Source organism: Oncorhynchus gorbuscha, linkage group LG10 (assembly GCF_021184085.1).
Source record: "Oncorhynchus gorbuscha isolate QuinsamMale2020 ecotype Even-year linkage group LG10, OgorEven_v1.0, whole genome shotgun sequence".
NCBI classification, from domain to species: domain Eukaryota; kingdom Metazoa; phylum Chordata; class Actinopteri; order Salmoniformes; family Salmonidae; genus Oncorhynchus; species Oncorhynchus gorbuscha.
The window spans coordinates 15,176,002-15,198,383 of NC_060182.1; the positions used below are offsets into that span (position 1 = coordinate 15,176,002).

Here is a 22,382-nt window from a genome sequence, read left to right on the forward strand (position 1 = left end):
GTCTACTCACCAGTGCACACTCGTAGATGGGAACGTCTGAGGCCCCTTGCACCTGGAGGCTGTGTAGCACAGCGTCGTGGACCGTAGTGAACAGACGGCTCTTAGGGATGGACTCAGAGAAGAAGCTTGCTCTGCATAACTGCTCCACCACACAGACTGGAGGAAAGACAAACCAGGTTAGACAACACACACAAAGACCACACACGCTAGACCAAAGAGACCAGCATGAATTAGCACAGACACTCACCTTGGCATCCAGCTAAATAGATATCAATGTCAATCTCTCTATAGTCTCGGAATATCTGCAATAAAGAGAGAAGATAGTGAGAGAGATGGAAAGAGAGTGAGAGAAAGGTCAAATAAGAAGGACGTATTTTTCTATGAGACTGTTTGTTCCCTCTCTCTCTCTCTCTCTCTCTCTCTCTCTCTCTCTCTCTCTCTCTCTCTCTCTCTACCACTCTCTCTACCACTCTCTCTCTCTCTCTAACACTCTCTCCCCCCTCTCTCTCTCTCTCTCTACCACACTCTCTCTCTTTCTCTACCACTCTCTCTCTCTCTCTCTCTCTCTCTCTCTCTCTCTCTCTCTCTCTCTCTCTCTCTCTCTCTCTCTCTCTCTCTCTCTCTACCCTCTCTCTCCCCCCTCTCTCTCTCCACTCTCTCTCCCCCCTCTCTCTCTCTCTCTCTCTCTCTCTCTCTCTCTCTCTCTCTCTCTCTCTCTCTCCCCCTCTCTCTCTCTCTCTCTCTCTCTCTCTCTCTCTCTCTCTCCCCCTCTCTCTCTCCACCACTCTCTCTCTCTCTCTCCCTCTCCCCCCTCTCTCTCTCTACCACTCTCTCTCTCTCTCTCCCTCTCTCTCTCTCTCTCTCTCTCTCTCCCCCTCTCTCTCTCTCTCTCTCTCTCTCTCTCTCTCTCTCTCTCTCTCTCTCTCTCTCTCTCTCTCTCTCTCTCTCTCTCTCTCTCCCCCTCTCTCTCTCCACCACTCTCTCTCTCTCTCCCCCTCTCTCTCTCCACCACTCTCTCTCTCTCTCTCTCTACCACTCTCCCCCTCTACCACTCTCCCCCTCTACCACTCTCTCTCTCCCCCTCTCTCCACCACTCTCCCCCTCTCTCTCCACCACTCTCCCCCTCGCTCTCTCCACCACTCTCTCTCTCTCTCTCCATCACACTCTTTTTCACTCTCTACATCTCTATAAGTGCCTCTTCCCTGACATACAAAACAATCTAATTTAGACCTGCCTATTCACAGAACACAAGACCTTTGTTTGATTCAAGCACAAGGCCATTCAGGAGTATGACAGCGAACAATGTTACATAAGGAGACTGGATACACAGAAACTCCAAATACATTTCTGAAAACATGAACCTCTCCTTCCTTTTTTCTCCTTCTCTCTCCCTTTCTCTTTCACTGTCTTCTCCATCCCATCTGTGATCAACCCTCCCTCTCTGTCTTTCCTCCTGTCTCCCTTTCATCCGTCCCCATCCTTCAAAAATACACACTCCTCCCACACACACAAACATACGTTATTCAACATTATCACAGTGACGGTGTCTACAAAGCTGGCTGTGGAGAGATCCAGGATGATGGTATGTGTGTCGGAGCTCCTCCCCCTCTTCTCTTCTCCTACGGTACTGGACGTCTGGGTTATGGCATCATCGCCATGACTACCAGTCTCAGAGCCCAGGTCCAACCCGGTCCATTGCTGCTCGTAGGCCCAGTTCACCTTAGATTGACAGAGAGACCGTATGTTACTCTGCTCTGGAGTGAATTGAGGTTTTGCTTGAATCTAGAGTGTTTCCTGTAGAGTTAGAGTACATTATGCTACAGACCTGTCCATTAGTGGGTCTGTCAGTCAGGGTGATGTCTGTCCTGTTTTCCTTCAGGTCATGGGAGCCCTTCTCTACATCCACCTTGTCCTCTGGGTAGACTGTACTATTGGGTAGGTGTCCATTCACACCATTCTGGGAAGGGAAGGGGAGAGACATCCATTGAAACAATGTCACTTGATAATAGTATAAAACCATTTTTGTGTACAGTGTGTGTGTGTGTGTGTCGGACTGTATGTATATGTGATGTGTGTGTGCGCGTGTGTGTGTGTGATGGACTGTATGTATATGTGATGTGCGTGTGTGTGTGATGGACTGTATGTATGTGTGTGTGCGTGTGACGTGTCTGTGATGGACTGTATGTATATGTGACGTACAGTATGTGTATGTGACGTGTGTGTGTGCGTCGGACTGTATGTATATGTGTGTGTGTCGGAATGTATGTATATGTGATGTGTGTGTGTGTATAGGACTGTATGTATATGTGATGTGTGTGTGTGTGTGTGTGTCGGACTGTATGTATATGTGATGTTTGTGTGTGTGTGTAAGACTATATGTACAGTGGGGCAAAAAAATATTTAGTCAGCCACCAATTGTGCAAGTTCTCCCACTTAAAAAGATGAGAGAGGCCTGTAATTTTCATCATAGGTACACTTCAACTATGACAGACAAAATGAGAAAAAAAAATCCAGAAAATCACATTGTAGGATTTTTAATGAATTTATTTGCAAATTATGGTGGAAAACTTTTGTTATTGACCAAATACTTATTTATCTCAATACTTTGTTATATACCCTTTGTTGGCAATGACAGAGGTCAAACGTTTTCTGTAAGTCTTCACAAGGTTTTCACACACTGTTGCTGGTATTTTGGCCCATTCCTCCATGCAGATCTCCTCTAGAGCAGTGATGTTTTGGGGCTGTTGCTGGGCAACAAGGACTTTCAACTCCCTCCAAAGATTTTCTATGGGGTTGAGATCTGGAGACTGGCTAGGCCACTCCAGGACCTTGAAATGCTTCTTACGAAGCCACTCCTTCGTTGCCCGGGCGGTGTGTTTGGGATCATTGTCATGATGAAAGACCCAGCCACGTTTCATCTTCAATGCCCTTGCTGATGGTAGGCTTTGTGACTTTGGTCCCAGCTCTCTGCAGGTCATTCACTAGGTCCCCCCGTGTGGTTCTGGGATTTTTACTCACCGTTCTTGTGATCATTTTGACCCCACGGGGTGAGATCTTGCGTGGAGCCCTAGATCGAGGGAGATTATCAGTGGTCTTGTATGTCTTCCATTTCCTAATAATTGCTCCCACAGTTGATTTCTTCAAACCAAGCTGCTTACCTATTGCAGATTCAACCTTCCCAGCCTGGTGCAGGTCTACAATTTTGTTTCTGGTGTCCTTTGACAGCTCTTTGGTCTTGGCCACGGTGGAGTTTGGGGTGTGACTGTTTGAGGTTGTGGACAGGTGTCTTTTATACTGATAACAAGTTCAAACAGATGCCATTAATACAGGTAACAAGTGGAGGACAGAGGAGCCTCTTAAAGAAGAAGTTACAGGTCTGTGAGAGCCAGAAATCTTGCTTGTTTGTAGGTGACCAAATACCACCATAATTTCCACCATAATTTGCAAATAAATTCATTAAAAATCCTACAATGTGATTTTCTGGATTTTTTTTCTCATTTTGTCTGTCATAGTTGAAGTGTACCTATGATGAAAATTACAGGCCTCTCTCATCTTTTTAAGTGGGAGAACTTGCACAATTGGTGGCTGACTAAATACTTTTTTGCCCCACTGTATATGTGATGTGTGTGTGCATAGGACTGTATGTATATGTGTGTGTGTGTATCGGACTGTATGTATATGTGAGTGTGTGTGTGTGTGTGTGTGTATAGGACTGTATGTATATGTGATGTGTGCGTGTGTGTGTATAGGACTGTATGTATATGTGATGTGTGTGTAGGACTGTATGTATATGTGATGTGTGTGTATAGGACTGTATGTATATGTGATGTGTGTGTAGGACTGTATGTATATGTGATGTGTGTGTATAGGACTGTATGTATATGTGATGTATGTGTGTGTATAGGAATGTATGTATATGTGATGTGTGTATAGGACTGTATGTATATGTGATGTGTGTGTAGAACCTGTTTTTTTGCCTGCTTTTTAGCTTTCTTTTCTTCTTTCTTGTCTTTCCTCTTTTGTTTAGCATCTCTTTTCTTCTTTCTCGTCAGCAGCTTTCCAACGTCAATACCGCTCTGTGTGAGGAAATGAATACCGCTCTGTGTGAGGAAATGAATACCGCTCTGTGTGAGGAAATGAATACCGCTCTGTGTGTGGAAATGAATACCGCTCTGTGTGTGGAAATGAATACCGCTCTGTGTGTGGAAATGAATACCGCTCTGTGTGTGGAAATGAATACCGCTCTGTGTGTGGAAATGAATACCGCTCTGTGTGTGGAAATGAATACCGCTCTGTGTGTGGAAATGAATACCGCTCTGTGTGTGGAAATGAATACCGCTCTGTGTGTGGAAATGAATACCGCTCTGTGTGTGGAAATGAATACCGCTCTGTGTGTGGAAATGAATACCGCTCTGTGTGTGGAAATGAATACCGCTCTGTGTGTGGAAATGAATACCGCTCTGTGTGTGGAAATGAATACTGCTCTGTGTGAGGAAATGAATACCGCTCTGTGTGAGGAAATGAATACCGCTCTGTGTGAGGAAATGAATACCGCTCTGTGTGAGGAAATGAATACCGCTCTGTGTGTGGAAATGAATACCGCTCTGTGTGTGGAAATGAATACCGCTCTGTGTGAGGAAATGAATACCGCTCTGTGTGAGGAAATGAATACCGCTCTGTGTGAGGAAATGAATACCGCTCTGTGTGAGGAAATGAATACCGCTCTGTGTGAGGAAATGAATACCGCTCTGTGTGAGGAAATGAAAGAGAGCGGTTGAGAGAGAGTAAATAAAAAAGGGCAGATTGAGAGAAACACAAACACACTACCTTCTTCTGCAATGCGTCCATGTATAACTCAGCGTTGGTATAGTACACTGTGGTGGAGGAACGGAAGATAGTGATACCTGGGATCTCTTTTGCCTGCGGGACAAACCAGCAGACAAACGGGGGGAGGGGGGGGGGGGTCCAATAGACAGTCATCTAAAAGCTGCTATAAACTCCATTGTTCTCAACCCCCCCCCAGTATGTATTGAGGTCCTCCGTCTCACCTCTTCGTATGTGTCTGTGTCCAGATAGAGCTCAGTCCCAGGAACCTGCCCCAGAATAGAGTACCGTGGCCTGGGAAAGAAAGAGAACGGGGATGTTATGCACTTTGAGAAGAAAGTGGGACACAGTACAGTTTAGAAAGTAAACCTCTCTCCCTTCTACATCAAACAAACACAGACTCACAGCTGTGTTCTGAAGATGACAGTGAGCAGAGAGAAGGCGATGGATGCAGCCAGGCCCAGGTCCAGGTTCAGCAGGATAGTGCACACCAGCGTTACCAACCACACCAGCTAGGGGGCGACAGAGACACATGTAATCAATAGGGGGAATACACAGCAACCAGGAGCCTCATTTATAAACGGTGCTTGTGCACAAAATATGCCCCGACACATTTATAAAAATTGAACTTGGCGTGAGAATGTGCTTATCCTCACGCTAACTTCAGACCAACTTCTAGTGGTTGAAGTATTTGAAGTATTGCATTGCAAGAAGGCAAAAGTACCCTAGTGGCCTTGTGCCAATGGGGGATATACACTGAGTGTACAAAACATTAGAAACCATATAATATTGAGTTGTATACCCCCCCCCCCACAGATATTTAGTGTTACATTTATGGTAAAAGGTTATAAATGAGGCCCCAGGGGTTCTATGTTCAGTCATAAACGTCCAGTTAGGATACAGGTCATAGATATGAAGTTTATGTGTTGCTCTCACCAGGTCCACTGTGTTGCTCTTCCAGAGTGCAGGAATGTCTAGGTACTGCTTAAACATGCCTTTCAGGTTTACAAACACTATGCAGGACAGGACAGCCTAGGACACACACACACACACACACCAGATCAGAACAGTGGTGTTGTGTGTTTTGGGGGGTTGAGAGATAAATACCTTGGGTAGCTCCCCAAACAGTGTCCCCAGTTGCAGAACGGTGATCAGCACAATCACTGAAGAAACCACCCCGGCAACCTGACACAATACACAAACACACATCAGTCTGTGTGTATGCCTGGCCTGCAGAAATATTAGCAGGCGGACTTACAGTGCATTCGGAAAGTATTCAGACCCCTTGACCTTTTCCATGTTTTGTTACAGCCTTATTCTAAAATTGATTCAATTGCCCCCCCCCCATCTACACACAAACCCCATAATGACAAAGCAAAAATTGTATTTTCTTTAGATTTTTGCAAATTTACGTAAGTATTCAGACTCTTTACTCAATACTTTGTTGAAGCACCTTTGGCAGTGATTACAGCCTTGATTATTCTTGGGTTTGACGCTACAAGCTTGGCACACCTGTATTTTCTCTCATTCTTCTCTACAGATCATCTCAAACTCTGTCAGGATAGTTGGGGAGCATCGCTGCACAGCTATTTTCAGGTCTCTCCAGAGATGTTTGATCGGGTTCAAGTCCGGGCTCTAGCTGGGCCACTCAAGGACATTGACTTGTCCCGAAGCCACTCCTGCGTTGTCTTGGCTGTGTGCATCGGGTCGTTGTCCTGTTGGAGGGTGAACCTCCAGTCTGAGGTCCTGAGTGCTCTGGATCAGGTTTCCATCAAGGATCTCTCTGTGCTTTGCTCTGTTCATCTTTCCCTCGAAGAGCATCCCCACAGCATGATGCTGCCACCACCATGCTTCACCGTAGGGATGGTGTCAGGTTTCCTCCAGACGTGACGCTTGGTATTCAGGCTAAAGAGTTCAATCTTGGTTTAATCAGAGCAGAGAATCTTATTTCTCATAGTCTGAGAGTCCTTTAGTTGCCTTTTCGCAAACTCCAAGCAGGCTCTCATGTACCTTTTCCTGAGGAGTGGCTTCCGTCTGTTTTTGTCTCTGACATGAACTGTCAACTGTGGGACCTTATATAGACAGGTGTGTGCCATTCCAAATCATGTCCAATTATTTGAATTTACCACAGGTGGACTCCAATCAAGTTGTAGAAACATCTCAAGGATGATAAATGGAAACAGGATGCACCTGAGCTCAATTTCGAGTCTCATAGCAAAGGTTCTGAATAAGTATGTAAATAAAGTATTTCAGTTTTTTACATTTATTTATACATTTGCAAACATTTCTAAAAACCTGTTTTTAGAAATGTAGATTGACGAGGAAAACATTTAATTTAATCAACTTAAGACTAAGGCTGTAACGTAACAAAATGTAGAAAAAGTCAAGGGGTCTGTACGTGTGTGTGTTACCTGTGTCCTGCCCCCAGTGCTCTCCTGGATGAGGCTACGGGACATAGAAGAGGTTACAGAGTAGCATTGGAAGAATCCTCCCACTGTGTTACTGAGACCCAGAGCCACCAGCTCCTAGAGAGAGAGAGAGAGAGAGAGAGAGAGAGAGAGAGAGAGAGAGAGAGAGAGAGGAGAGAGAGACACAGAGAGAGAGAGAGAGAGAGACACAGAGAGAGAGAGAGAGAGAGAGAGAGAGATAGACACAGAGAGAGAGAGGGAGAGAGAGGAAGAGAGAGACACACAGAGAGAGACAGAGAGAGAGAGAGAGAGAGAGAGAGAGAGAGAGAGAGAGAGAGAGAGAGAGAGAGAGAGAGAGAGAGAGACACAGAGAGAGAGAGGGAGAGAGAGAGAGAGGAAGAGAGAGAGAGAGAGAGACACACAGAGAGAGAGAGAGAGAGAGAGAGATAGACACAGAGAGAGAGAGGGAGAGAGAGAGAGGAAGAGAGAGACACACACAGAGAGAGAGAGAGAGAGAGAGAGAGAGAGAGAGAGAGAGAGAGAGAGAGAGAGAGAGAGAGAGAGAGAGAGAAGATGAGAGGTATGCAGATGCCAGAGAATGCACTAATGACCATGATTTGACCACCACATGTAAATAAGTCCGAGCGCATGTTCAGACTATACTGAGTCCCAGCTGCTCCACAGCCCCCTGTTGTATTGTTAACCGCAACTGGTGTAGTTCTCATCCATACAGATGTGGGATCTTAATTTGATCGCTCTTTTGTTGATAAAAATGTTCTTAGCAAACAGGAAATGCAAACGTGTAGTGTATTCAAGGTTTAAAAAGCTTCTAAAGTTTTACATTTCCTCTTTAAAATTTCAGACTTGATTTGACCTAACATAAAATGTATTAACTCCTATAAAAATATCCATTAATTATAATCTGCATAATAATTCACATTTCCTGTTGCTGCATGATTATTTACCTGCTGTAGCAAACTGTCTTAAACTAAGATCCTACATCTGTGTTTGACTGAGCAGAGCGTGTCGGCCATTAAACATTCAGGACCAGAGAGCTGTCTCTCTCCTTCAGAGCAGAACAACTTCAAGCATACCCCTGCCTACCTGCATAACTGTGTGCGTGTGTGTCCCACCTGGTTGCTGTCCACCTTATAGCCGTGTTTCAGGCCGAAGGTTTTGCCCAAGGAGATGTTTATGGCATAACCCACTATGGCAACAGCAAACGCATCACCAACCACCGTACCCCACAGACTGACGTCAGGTAGACTGGGAGACTTCAGCCTAGGGATGAAGAGGAAGAGGAGGGAAAGGTCAAATAGAGAGGAGGAGGGACAGAGGGAGAAGGAGGACAGATGGAGAGGGAGGAGAGAGGAGGGGGAGAGGAGAGGTGAGAGGGGGAGATGGAAGAGAGAGAAGAGAGGGAGAGGGAGGAGAGAGAGGAGAGGGAGAGGAAGGAGAGGGAGAAAGGGAGGAGAGGGAGAGGAAGGAGGGAGGAGAGGGGGAACGAGGATAGAGGAGAAGGAGGAGAGAGGACAGAGGAGAGGGAGAACAAGGGAGAAAGAGGAGAGGGAGGAGAGAGAAGAGGGGGAAAGAGGAGAGAGTAGAGGAAGAGAGGTAGGAGAGGTGGGACAAAGGGGAGAGGGAGGAGAGAGTTGAGGGGAAGTGCCCCTGTACAGACCCCTTCCTCCATTACTGCCCCTTTTCAGACCCCTTCCTCCATTACTGCCCCTGCTCAGACCCCTTCCTCCATTACTGCCCCTGTCCAGACCCCTTCCTCCATTACTGCCCCTGTCCAGACCCCTTCCTCCATTACTGTCCCTGCTCAGACCCCTTCCTCCATTACTGCCCCTGTCCAGACCCCTTCCTCCATTACTGCCCCTGTCCAGACCCCTTCCTCCATTACTGCCCCTGTCCAGACCCCTTACTCCATTATTGCCCCTGTCCAGACCCCTTCCTCCATTACTGCCCTGTCCAGACCCCTTCCTCCATTACTGCCCCTGTCCAGACCCCTTCCTCCATTACTGCCCCTGTCCAGACCCCTTCCTCCATTACTGCCCCTGCTCAGACCCCTTCCTCCATTACTGCCCCTGTCCAGACCCCTTCCTCCATTACTGCCCCTGTCCAGACCTCTTCCTCCATTACTTCCCCTGTCCAGACCCCTTACTCCATTACTGCCCCTGTCCAGACCCCTTCCTCCATTACTGCCCCTGTCCAGACCCCTTCCTCCATTACTGCCCCTGTCCAGACCCCTTCCTCCATTACTGCCCCTGTCCAGACCCCTTCCTCCATTATTGCCCCTGTCCAGACCCCTTGCCCCTCCATTACTGCCCCTGTCCAGACCCCTTCCTCCATTATTGCCCCTGTCCAGACCCCTTCCTCCATTACTGCCCCTGTCCAGACCCCTTCCTCCATTACTGCCCCTGTCCAGACCCCTTCCTCCATTATTGCCCCTGTCCAGACCCCTTCCTCCATTACTGCCCCTGTCTAGACCCCTTCCTCCATTACTGCCCCTGTCCAGACCCCTTCCTCCATTACTCCCCTGTCCAGACCCCTTCCTCCATTATTGCCCCTGTCCAGACCTCTTCCTCCATTACTGCCCCTGTCCAGACCCCTTCCTCCATTACTGCCCCTGTCCAGACCCCTTCCTCCATTATTGCCCCTGTCCAGACCCCTTCCTCCATTACTGCCCCTGTCCAGACCCCTTCCTCCATTACTGCCCCTGTCCAGACCCCTTCCTCCATTACTGCCCCTGACCAGACCCCTTCCTCCATTACTCCCCCTGTCCAGACCCCTTCCTCCATTATTGCCCCTGTCCAGACCCCTTCCTCCATTACTCCCCCTGTCCAGACCCCTTCCTCCATTACTCCCCCTGTCCAGACCCCTTCCTCCATTATTGCCCCTGTCCAGACCCCTTCCTCCATTACTCCCCCTGTCCAGACCCCTTCCTCCATTATTGCCCCTGTCCAGACCCCTTCCTCCATTACTCCCCCTGTCCAGACCCCTTCCTCCATTACTCCCCCTGTCCAGACCCCTTCCTCCATTACTGCCCCTGTCCAGACCCCTTCCTCCATTACTCCCCCTGTCCAGACCCCTTCCTCCATTACTGCCCCTGTCCAGACCCCTTCCTCCATTACTGCCCCTGTCCAGACCCCTTCCTCCATTACTCCCCCTGTCCAGACCCCTTCCTCCATTACTGCCCCTGTCCAGACCCCTTCCTCCATTACTGCCCCTGTCCAGACCCCTTCCTCCATTACTGCCCCTGTCCAGACTCCTTCCTCCATTACTGCCCCTGTCCAGACCCCTTCCTCCATTACTGCCCCTGTCCAGACCCCTTCCTCCATTACTGCCCCTGTCCAGACCCCTTCCTCCATTACTGCCCCTGTCCAGACCCCTTCCTCCATTACTGCCCCTGTCCAGACCCCTTCCTCCATTACTGCCCCTGTCCAGACCCCTTCCTCCATTACTGCCCCTGTCCAGACCCCTTCCTCCATTATCCCCAACAAATCCCCTTGATTCCTGCAGGCTGATGGTCCTCTAGGTCCTTCAACAGTGGTAACAGGTGTCGTGACAAATGTACACACACTCAATGACCCATATACAATGAATAATATTCTAGAGTTAATCATTAGGATGCCCTGGACCACATATTAGAGGTCATACAGTGCAGGTGCCTGGTCTTTCAAACACTGGCTGTGTAAACAGCGACGAGGGTGCTGTCTATTGAGGCAGGACGGTAGAAAACTACCTTCATTAGTCAGCATCCAAAGATTATGTAGAGATGATTAGCCAAACAAATAATAATTTGAAGGTATTTCATTCCATAACAATGCACAGGTATTGTGATAATGACTCAAATGAACCTAATTGATAGACGGTAAACCAAGTGATGATGTACTTGTAGGCTGCTGGAGGTAAAGCGTCGTTATAAAGAAAAGGTTTTTCAATTTGAAAGAATGAAATGATCAATTTAAAGTAAACCATTGACAACTTGATCAAGCTGAATACCGATAAGATGCCTACAACAGCTGACCTGGATCAATAGAATTATCAGCTGCTTGGCTTTGGTCTTTGGCAGTCCAGCAATCTGAAGACCAAATCAGCTAGTACGCATTATCCTAAATGTCCCCAAAAGGCTAGGGCCGGCTCTGACTACAGGTGTGGGTATGGATGTGGGTGGGTACACAGCCCCATGAGCCTTTGCGGTCCCTCATGATGAGTTCAGCCCCCACCCTATCAAAGTTGTCCATCCCTGCTCTAGGATGACTCCTTCTCAATGAGCTAACGTACCTTCAGAAAATATTCATACCCCTTGACTTATTCCACATTTTGTTGTGTTACAGCATGAATTCAACATTTATTAAATATATAAATATATATTTTTTCAAATCTCACCTATCTACACACAATACCCCATAATGACAAAGTGAAAACATGTTTTTAGAGATTTTTGCCAAAAAATAATAGTAAAGTACAGAAATATCAAATTTATCCTGAAGAAAAATATCAACACAACATGCAATCATGTCAAAGATTGTACTGAGTTACAGTTCATATAAGGAAATCAGTCTATTTCAAATATTCACCAAGGCCCTAATCTTTGGATTTCACATGACTGGGCAGTGGTGCTGCCCAGGGTAAGCCTTGGAGGGCAGTCAGGCCCAACCACTGGGGAGCCAGGCCCGGCCACTGGGGAACCAGGCCCAGCCAATGGGGATCCAGGCCCAACCACTGGGGAGCCAGGCCCAGCCACTGGGGAACCAGGCCCAGCCAATGGGGATCCAGGCCCAACCACTGGGGAGCCAGGCCCAGCCACTGGGGAACCAGGCCAAGCCAATGGGGATCCAGGCCCAACCACTGGGGAGCAAGGCCCAGCCACTGGGGAACCAGGCCCAGCCAATGGGGTTCCAGGCCCAACCACTGGGGAGCCAGGCCCAGCCACTGGGGATCCAGGCCCAACCACTGGGGAGCCAGGCCCAGCCACTGGGGAGCCAGGCCCAGCCACTGGGGAGCCAGGCCCAACCACTGGGGAGCCAGGCCCAGCCACTGGGGAGCCAGGCCCAGCCACTGGGGATCCAGGCCCAGCCACTGGGGAGCCAGGCCCAGCCACTGGGGATCCAGGCCCAACCACTGGGGAGCCAGGACCAGCCACTGGGGAGCCAGGCCCAGCCACTGGGGAGCCAGGACCAACCACTGGGGAGCCAGGCCCAGCCACTGGGGAGCCAGGCCCAACCACTGGGGAGCCAGGCCCAGCCACTGGGGATCCAGGCCCAGCCACTGGGGAGCCAGGCCCAGCCACTGGGGAGCCAGGCCCAGCCACTGGGGATCCAGGCCCAACCACTGGGGAGCCAGGCCCAGCCACTGGGGAGCCAGGCCCAGCCACTGGGGAGCCAGGCCCAGCCACTGGGGATCCAGGCCCAACCACTGGGGAGCCAGGCCCAGCCACTGGGGATCCAGGCCCAACCACTGGGGAGCCAGGCCCAGCCACTGGGGATCCAGGCCAAGACAATCAGAATGAGTTTTTCCCCACAAAAGGGCTTTATTACAGACAGAAATACTCCTCAGCATGGGGACATTTTATTTCAGCTCATGAAACATGGCACCAACACTTTACATGTTGCGTTTACATTTTTGTTAAGTGTACTTAAGTATTCACATGCCTGAGTCAATACTTTGTAGAAGCACCTTTGGTATCGATTACAGCTGTGTGTAACATTTGCCCATTATTATTTAAAAATTCTTCAAGCTCTGTCAAATTGGTTGTTGATCATTGCTAGACAACCATTTTCAGGTCTTGCCATAGATTTTAAAGTAGATTTAAGTCAAAACTGTAACTCGGCCCCATTCACTGTCTTCTTGTTATGCAGTGTAGGTTTGGCCTTGTGTTTTAGGTTATTGTCCTGCTGAAAGTTGAATTCATCTCCCAGTGTCTGGTGGAAAGCAGACTGAACCAGGTTATTGTCCTGCTGAAAGGTGAATTCATCTCCCAGTGTCTGGTGGAAAGCAGACTGAACCAGGTTATTGTCCTGCTGAAGGGTGAATTCATCTCCCAGTGTCTGGTGGAAAGCAGACTGAATCAGGTTATTGTCCTGCTGAAAGGTGAATTCATCTCCCAGTGTCTGGTGGAAAGCAGACTGAACCAGGTTATTGTCCTGCTGAAGGGTGAATTCATCTCACAGTGTCTGGTGGAAAGCAGACTGAACCAGGTTATTGTCCTGCTGAAGGGTGAATTCATCTCCCAGTGTCTGGTGGAAAGCAGACTGAACCAGGTTTTCCTCTAGGATTTTGCCTGTGCATATTTCCATTCCATTTATTTTTTATGCTGAAATACCCATAACAGGATGCAACTTAATATGTGACTTGTTAAGCACATTTTTACTCCTGAACTTATTTAGGCTTGCTATAACTAAGGGGTCGAACACTTATTGACTCAAGACATTTCAGCTTTTTAAAATTGTATTAATTTGAAAACAATTTGAAAAACATCATTCCACTTTGACATTACGGGGTATTGTGTGTAGGCCACATACAAAGACATCTAAATTGAATCCATTTGAAATTGTAGGTTATGTTTGATGTCACCCTCCGATACTTTCTTACCTTGCCCCTCCTTATGTTGTTCTGAGTGTAACCTTGACCAGGAGAGCACTCTGCTCCAACAGACCAGGTCACAGTCAACAACCTATAGCTACACACACACACACACACACACACACACACACACACACACACACACACACACACACACACACACACACACACACACACACACACACACACACACACACACACACACACACACACACACACACACACACACACACACACACACACACACACACACACACACACACACACTCACCCTCTGGGGATCTCTCCAACCACGGCCACGTCGTATTGGCTGTTCAGGTTGCCGTAGTAGGAGATGAGTGTTGCTGCTACAATCTGTAACACACACACACACACACACACACACACACACACACACACACACACACACACACACACACACACACACACACACACACACACACACACACACACACACACACACACACACACACACACACACACACACACACACACACACACACACACACACATAGGTTGCCATGCTCACAACAACAAAGCATCTGCTGTTGTTTGCACGTGTAGGAACTTGTATGCATGCATGTGTGTAATTGTGAGTAAATCATTATCGCAGACCCTGTGTGGGTTTGGAATTCAAGCAGCAACACAGGCCAATCATTGAACAGAGCTCATCACTTGAGAACATTTTATTGGATCAATGAGAAACCAAGCACTACCATGAACTGGAGGAAAACACACTGACTGGGTAGAATATTAACCCTTTGAGATGTACCAAGAGCTTCCAACTGATTCTAATTGATGATATCACAACAAAACTCTGGATCATTAAACTGAGAATAAGATAGACTTCCTCTCAAAATGTTTAACAGGATGAGAAAACACTGTGTTCTGTTACACTCCTTATAGATATCGGCCATGATGACAGGATGCCCTCTAGTGGCTTTCATTACAACACACATGTTCAAGGGACCAAAAGAGAGAGAGAGAGAGAAAGAGGAGGAAAAGACTTGACAGGAGGAAGGAAAAGACTTGACAGGAGGAAGGAAAAGACTTGACAGGAGGAAGGAAAATACTTGACAGGAGGAAGGAAAAGACTTGACAGGAGGAAGGAAAAGACTTGACAGGAGGAAGGAAAAGACTTGACAGGAGGAAGGAAAAGACTTGACAGGAGGAAGGAAAAGACTTGACAGGAGGAAGGAAAAGACTTGACAGGAGGAAGGAAAAGACTTGACAGGAGGAAGGAAAAGACTTGACAGGAGGAAGGAAAAGACTTGACAGGAGGAAGGAAAAGACTTGACAGGAGGAAGGAAAAGACTTGACAGGAGGAAGGAAAAAGACTTGACAGGAGGAAGGAAAAGACTTGACAGGAGGAAGGAAAAGACTTGACAGGAGGAAGGAAAAGACTTGACAGGAGGAAGGAGGACAGGAGGACAAAAGACTTGACAGGAGGAAGGAAAAGACTTGACAGGAGGAAGGAAAAGACTTGACAGGAGGAAGGAAAAGACTTGACAGGAGGAAGGAAAAGACTTGACAGGAGGAAGGAAAAGACTTGACAGGAGGAAGGAAAAGACTTGACAGGAGGAAGGAAAAGACTTGACAGGAGGACAGAAAAGACTTGACAGGAGGAAGGAAAAGACTTGACAGGAGGAAGGAAAAGACTTGACAGGAGGAAGGAAAAGACTTGACAGGAGGACAGAAAAGACTTGACAGGAGGAAGGAAAAGACTTGACAGGAGGAAGGAAATGACTTGACAGGAGGAAGGAAAAGACTTGACAGGAGGAAGGAAAAGACTTGACAGGAGGACAGAAAAGACTTGTATGTAATGTTGTCTCTGACGCAGCCTTCTACTTGTAATGATCTAATAAACTAAATCAATCAATCAATGAATCAGTCAATCAATCAATGATTGTGTGACTAATGACACAGAGAGCGGTTAGGTATGGAGGACTTACCACTATGAGTTCTATGGGAATAGGCAGAGGTAGTTTCTTCTCATAACAGGAGTTGAGTTCTTTGACCACTATGAGGACCACCAAGGCCACTAGACTAACCACCAGGGTCCCAATGTTAGTCTCTGGCAGATGTCTACAGATGTCTATTAGGATCTAGAGAGAGAGAGAGAGAGAGAGAGAGAGAGAGAGAGAGAGAGAGAGAGAGAGAGATGGACAGTCAGACTGTTATTGCCTGCATCCACTAGGTGGAAAACTTGTACAACTTTGTCACACCTGTCTGTGTCGGTGTGTGTGTGTGTCTGTGTGCTTGAGTGTGGATGTGTTGTGTGTACTCACATAGACCTGAGACAGTGGTCCGGAGAAGCGTGCAGGGTGGATACCAAAGATGTATTTGAGTTGTGAGATGACCACGTGTGTAGCTGCTCCTGTTGTGTAGCCACGTACCAGGGGCTCCGAAAGGTACGTCACCACGAAACCAAACCGCACCATGCCCAACAGGACCTGAAAGAGCCCACTCAGTACAGTGGTGCTGGCTGCTATTTGAACTCTGTAGGCGTCACGGGCTGTCACATCCAGAACTGCTGTCCCGTTGGTTCCATTCAGGAATGTGAAGTCACTGTCTGGGGCCAGCCTCTCTGTCACACTGCCTATCATGATGCTGATCACAGCAAACGTTCCTGAGGAAAAACACCACCTTAGTGAAACTCATTATTCCTCTGACCGATGATATTAAAACATTCACTCTCTCAAGTCTTTCTCCCTCTCTCTCTTTCTCCTCCTTTCTCCTCTCTCTTTCTCCTCCTCTCTCTGTCTCCTCCTCTCTCTGTCCCCACCTCTGGCTTCTCCTCTCTCTTTCTCCTCCTTTCTCCTCTCTCTTTCTCCTCCTGTGTCTCCTCCTCTCTCTGTCTCCTCTTCTCTCTGTCCCCACCTCTGGCTTCTCCTCTCTCTTTCTCCTCATCTCTCTGTCTCTGTTAAGGGAATTTGTATCAATAATGACTAATTATGTATACATTTAAATCAGGACTGACTAATCAGAATACTATTAAATTACTGTATATGTATGCATTTTCTTTATAATCCTAGTACTGAATATAATGTGTGTATATATAATCAAGAATTAGAACAATGACTGTCTGTTCCTTGGTTGAAATGAATGAACTTATAGCCAGACTGGCTAGAATGCTTATCTACACAGGCAGACCTTGGCTCTGTTCATAAATGATCTTAATAGGGAGAGACGATGTGAGAACCATACAGCCATTGTACTGGGGCGGAGATGAGACGGGCTAGTACTAAAACTAATGACGTCATTTTCAGTTTATAACCTGTGGTAAAATGTATAATGGGCAGTACTCTCGAGAATAAACACTGCTGATTGACTTTAAGACTGGTCTCTGTCCATTTTATACAAATAAGAGTCATACAGATTCTTATGAATTGACAGAGTGTTTAATTTTAATTGGGTATTAAAACAGAGGAATATTATTCCTGTAACAGTCTCCCTCTCTCTTTCTCCTCCTCTCTCTTTCCCTCTTTCTCTTTCTCCTCCTCTCTCTGTCTCCTTTCTCTTTCTCCTCCTCTTTCTTTCAATCTCTCCCTGTCTCCTCCTCTCTCTTTCCTTCTCTCTCTTTCTCCTCCTCTCTCCTCCTCTCTCTTTCCCCTCCTCTATCTGTCTCCTCCTCTATCTGTCTCCTCCTCTTTCTATCCCTCTCTCTCTTTCCCCTCCTCTTCCTGTCTCCTCCTCTCTCTTTCCCTCTCTCTCTTTCCCTCTCTCTCTTTCCCCATCTCTCTGTCTCCCCCTCTCTCTGTCCCTCTCTCTCTTTCCCCTCCTCTCCCTGTCTCCTCCTCTCTCTGTCCCTCTCTCTCTTTCTCCTCCTTTCTCTTTCCTTCTCTCTCTGTCTCCTCATCCCTCTTTCTCATCCTCTCTTTCTCCTCCTCTCTCATCCTCTGTCTCCTCCTCTCTCTTTCCCTCTCTCTCTTTCCCCATCTCTCTGTCTCCTCCTCTCTCTTTCCCCTCTCTCTTTCTCCTCAGTTTTCTCATCCTCTCTCTTTCCCCATCTCCCTGTCTCCTCCTCTCTCTATCCCTCTCTCTCTTTCTCCTCCTCTCTGTTTCCTCCTCTTTCTGTCTCCTCCTCTTTCCCCTCATGTCCCTGTCTCCTCCTCTCTCTTTCCTTCTCTCTCTGTCTCCTCTTCTCTCTTCCCCTCTCTCTCTGTCTCCTCCTCTCTCTTTCCCTCTCTCTCTGTCTCTTCTCTCTTCCCCTCTCTCTCTGTCTCCTCCTCTCTCTTTCCCTCTCTCTCTGTCTCCTCTTCTCTCTTCCCCTCTCTCTTGTCTCCTCCTCTCTCTTCCCCTCTCTCTCTGTCTCCTCCTCTCTCTTTCCCCTCTCTCTGTCTCCTCCTCTCTCTTCTCTCTCTCTCTGTCTCCTCTTCTCTCTTCCCCTCTCTCTTGGTCTCCTCCTCTCTCTTTCCCCCTCTCTCTGTCTCCTCCTCTCTCCACTCTGTCTTACCTATGGAGATGTGTCTGGAGGTGCCAAGGATGCAGTAGACCAGTACAGGGTAGAAGGAGGTGTAGAGACCAAACACTGGAGGCACAGAGGCCAGGAGAGCATAGGCCATACCTAGGCAAATGTTACAGGAAGGTCTTCATAGTCTTCACAAAATAGATAGTTATCATATATTCTCAAATAGGTCATGTAACTTTTAGGAATTTAACAGCCCAAAGAGATTAAACAATAACTTGAGATCAATTTATGTAAATCAGGCTTTTCCATACCTCAAACATTGGCATCAATCAATCAAATATATTTATGTAGTCCTTTTCCATTAGCAGGAGATTTGGGAGATTTCCATGTGAGTTACACGTATTGCTGATTTCAAGGTATGATCGGGTCATGTGATCCGGCCCTGTTATTGGACCCTGGGATCTGGCCCTGTGACTGGACCACATGACCATGGATCAGGCCCTGTGATCGGGCCCTGTGATCGGGCTCTGTGATCGGGCCCTGTGATAGACCCTGTTATTGGACCCTGTGATTGGGCCCTGTGTGTGTGTATGTTTGGTCAGACAGTAGATGTAGCACAGACCCTGAGGCAGGTGCATGATGCCAACGCTGATGCCAGAGATGAGGTCTCCCAGGCCGTTGTCTCTCACTGAGTAACGTGGCAACCATGACAGGACAGGCAAAGTGCTCAGCACAGAGCGCTTCAGCTTGGGCATGGAACACCTGACACCAGGGCAGAGTGCATCATGGAGAGTTGGAGAAAAGAGGAATACAGTTTTGTTATCCATTTGTGACAACTGAAATGTGTCTGCTGAGTTTAACAGTTGGTGGAAAGGACACAAAAGAGGTGTAATCTGTGTTTGGAATGTTCATCTGGATAATGTAGCTAAAGTGTTCTTGGCTTTGCTTGTGTTTTTAATGAGTTCATTTTTTCTGACTTGATATATTAATATTTGGTGGCAGTGCAGTGTCATACTCTGTGATAGGTTAATATTTGGTGGAAGTGCAGTGTGATACTCTCTGATAGGTTAATATTTGGTGGTAGTGTAGTGTCATACTCTGTGATAGTGTTCCGCACTGTCACCAAATATTAACCTATGTTTCAGTTTCAAGAGGCCATCAGGGCTCAGGTCCAGAGGAAGATTAACTTTTCTCTTCAAGCCTCAATAGGTCACATGGCCTGGACCAGTCTGGATACAGGGCCTTGCAAAAGTATTCACCCCCTTGGCATTTTTCCTATTTTCCTTATTTGGATTCCATCTAATGGACATACACATAATACTCCAAATTGTTGAAGTGGAAAAAATAACTTGTTTCAAAAAATGATAAAAAAGGGAAAAGTGGTGCGTATGTATTCACCCCCTCTGCTATGAAGCCCCGAAATAAGATCTGGTGCAACCAATTACCTTCAGAAGTCACATTATTACTTAAATAAAGTCCACCTGCAATCTAAGTGTCACATGATCTCAGTATATGTACACCTGTTCTGAAAGGCCCAGAGTCTGCAACATCACCAAGCAAGTAGCACCACCAAGCAAGCGGCACTATGAAGACCAAGGAGCTCTTCAAACAGGTTGTGGAGAAGTACAGATCAGGGTTTGGTCATAAACAAAATATCAGAAACTTTGAACATCCCACGGAGCACAAATAAATCCATTATTAAAAAACAGAAAGAATATGGCACCACAACAAACCTGCCAAGAGAAGGCTACCCACCAAAACTCACAGACCAGGCAAGGAGGGCATTAACCAGCGAGGCAACAATGAGACCAAAGATAATGCTGAATGAGCAGAAAAGCTCCACAGTGGAGATTGGAGTATCTGTCCATAGGACGACATTAAGCCGTACACTCCACAGAGCTGGGCTTTACGGAAGAGTGGCCAGAAAAAAGCCATTGCTTAATACCTATCTATGCTAGGTGAGACGGTAGTGTCCCACCTGACCAACATCCAGTGAAAGTGCAGGGCTCCAAATTCAAACTACAGAATTGTAAATATTTAACATTCTTGAAAATACACATGCAATATGTCAAAATGAAGCTTAACTTCTTGTTAATCCAGCCGCGGTGTCAGATTTCAAAATGGCTTTACGGCGAAAGCAAACCATATGATTATCTGAGGACAGCACCCCACCACACAAATGCATAACAATCATTTTCAACCAGGCAGGTGGCGACGAAAGTCAGAAATAACGATAATTCATGCCTTACCTTTGAAGATCTTCTTATGTTGGCACTCCAATATGTCCCAGAAACATCACAAATGGTCCTTTTGTTCGATAAACTTATTTTTATATCCCCAAAAATGTCCATTTATTTGGTGAGTTTGATTCAGAAAAACACCGGTTCCAACTCGCCCAACATGACTACAAATGATCTAATAAATTACCTGTAAACATTGTCCAAACATTTCTAACAACTTTCCTAATCCATCCTTCGGTATCCTAAAAGGTAAATAATCAATACAATTTAAGACGGAATATACTGTGTTCAATAGCAGATAAAATCAAAGTGGAGCGAGCTACAGGTCGCGCGCCCCAAACAAAAGAGTCCACTTGGCTTGACTCTCATTCTGAATAGCCGTACTTCTTCATTTCTCAAAGGAAAAACATCAACCAATTTCTAAATTCTGTTGACATCTAGTGGAAGCCATAGGAACTGCAAGCAAGTGCCTAATAAATCTAGTTTGCCATAGAAAACCAATTGAAAACACAGTGAACTCAAAAGGATTTTCCTGGATGGTTTGTCCTCGGGGTTTTGCCAGCCAAGTAAGTTATGTTATACGCAGACATAATTTTAACAGTTTTAGAAACTTTCGAGTGTTTTCGATGCAAATCTACAAATTATATGCATATCCTAGCTTCTGGGTCTGAATAGCAGGTGGTTTACTGTGGGCATGCTTTTCATCCGGGTGTCAAAATACCGCCTCCTATCCCAAAGAAATTTAAAGAAAAAATAAGCAAACACATTTGGTGTTCACCAAAAGGAATGTGGGGACTCCCCAAACATATGGAAGAAGGTACTGTGTTTTTTGGCCATGAAGGAAAATGCTATGTCTGGCGCAAACCCAACACCTCTCATCACCCCACAGTGAAGCATAGTGGTGGCAGCATCAGGCTGTGTTTCATCAGCAGAGACTGGGAAACTGGTCAGAATGGAAGGAATTTTAAATTTATCCATTATTTTTTACCAGGTAAGTTGACTGAGAACACATTCTCATTTGCTGCAATGACCTGGGGAATAGTTACAGGGGAGAGGAGGGGGGATTAATGAGCCAATTGTAAACTGGGGATTATTAGGTGACCGTGATGGTTTAAGGGCCAGATTGGGAATTTAGCCAGGACACCCCTACGATAAGTGCCATGGGATCTTTAATGACCTCAGAGAGTCAGGACACCTGTTTAACGTCCCATCCGAAAGACAGCACGCTACACAGGGCAGTGGGGCATTGGGATATTTCTTTAGACCAGAGGAAATAGTGCCTCCTAATGGCCCTCCCATCCAGGAACTGACCAGGACCCACCCTGCTTAGCTTAGCTTCAGAAGCAAGCCAGCAGTGGTGTGCAGGGTGGTATGCTGCTGGCAATGATGTTTGGCGCTAAATACAGGGAATTTCTTGAGGGAAACCTCTTTCAGTCTTTCAGAGATTTGAGACTGGGACGGAGGTTCACCTTCCAGCAAGACAATGACCCTAAGCATACTGCAAAAGCAAGGGGAAACATTTAAATGCCTTGGAATGGCCTAGTCAAAGCCCAGACCTCAATCCAATTGAGAATCTGTGGTATAACTTAAAGTTTGCTGTACACCAGCGGAACCCATCCAACTTGAAGCTTCGGCGCCGACAGAGATGGCCACCTCGCTTCGCGTTCCTAGGAAACTATGCAGTTTTTTGTTTTTTTTACGTGTTATTTCTTACATTAGTACCCCAGGTCATCTTAGGTTTCATTACATACAGTCGAGAAGAACTACTGAATATAAGATCAGCGTCAACTCACCATCAGTACGACCAAGAATATGTTTTTCGCGACGCGGATCCTGTGTTCTGCCTTTCAAACAGGACAACGGAATGGATCCCATGCAGCGACCCAAAAAAACGACTCCGAAAAAGAGGGA

General features: G+C 46.8%; 1 protein-coding gene across 3 annotated transcripts in view; it reads right to left on the reverse strand.

Moving 5' to 3' along the window:
• The window catches only part of LOC124045588 (solute carrier family 26 member 6-like), a 29,072-nt gene that overhangs the window by 519 nt on the left and 6,171 nt on the right, over nucleotides 1-22,382 (reverse strand). The window contains exons 2-18 of one of the 3 annotated variants that reach the window (XM_046364978.1): nucleotides 18,854-18,993; nucleotides 18,277-18,387; nucleotides 16,109-16,449; nucleotides 15,773-15,925; nucleotides 14,092-14,174; nucleotides 8,366-8,513; nucleotides 7,236-7,349; nucleotides 5,932-6,009; nucleotides 5,761-5,856; nucleotides 5,230-5,336; nucleotides 5,049-5,118; nucleotides 4,828-4,920; nucleotides 3,978-4,076; nucleotides 1,826-1,957; nucleotides 1,519-1,719; nucleotides 248-302; nucleotides 11-156 (exon numbers count right to left, since the gene is read on the reverse strand). In XM_046364978.1, the coding sequence (XP_046220934.1) occupies nucleotides 11-156; nucleotides 248-302; nucleotides 1,519-1,719; nucleotides 1,826-1,957; nucleotides 3,978-4,076; nucleotides 4,828-4,920; nucleotides 5,049-5,118; nucleotides 5,230-5,336; nucleotides 5,761-5,856; nucleotides 5,932-6,009; nucleotides 7,236-7,349; nucleotides 8,366-8,513; nucleotides 14,092-14,174; nucleotides 15,773-15,925; nucleotides 16,109-16,449; nucleotides 18,277-18,387; nucleotides 18,854-18,993 (2,167 nt within the window). Of the gene's footprint in view, nucleotides 1-10; nucleotides 157-247; nucleotides 303-1,518; nucleotides 1,720-1,825; nucleotides 1,958-3,965; nucleotides 4,077-4,827; nucleotides 4,921-5,048; nucleotides 5,119-5,229; nucleotides 5,337-5,760; nucleotides 5,857-5,931; nucleotides 6,010-7,235; nucleotides 7,350-8,365; nucleotides 8,514-14,091; nucleotides 14,175-15,772; nucleotides 15,926-16,108; nucleotides 16,450-18,276; nucleotides 18,388-18,853; nucleotides 18,994-22,382 lie in introns of all 3 variants that reach the window. The other 2 variants (XM_046364977.1, XM_046364979.1) reach the window with 2 other exon arrangements.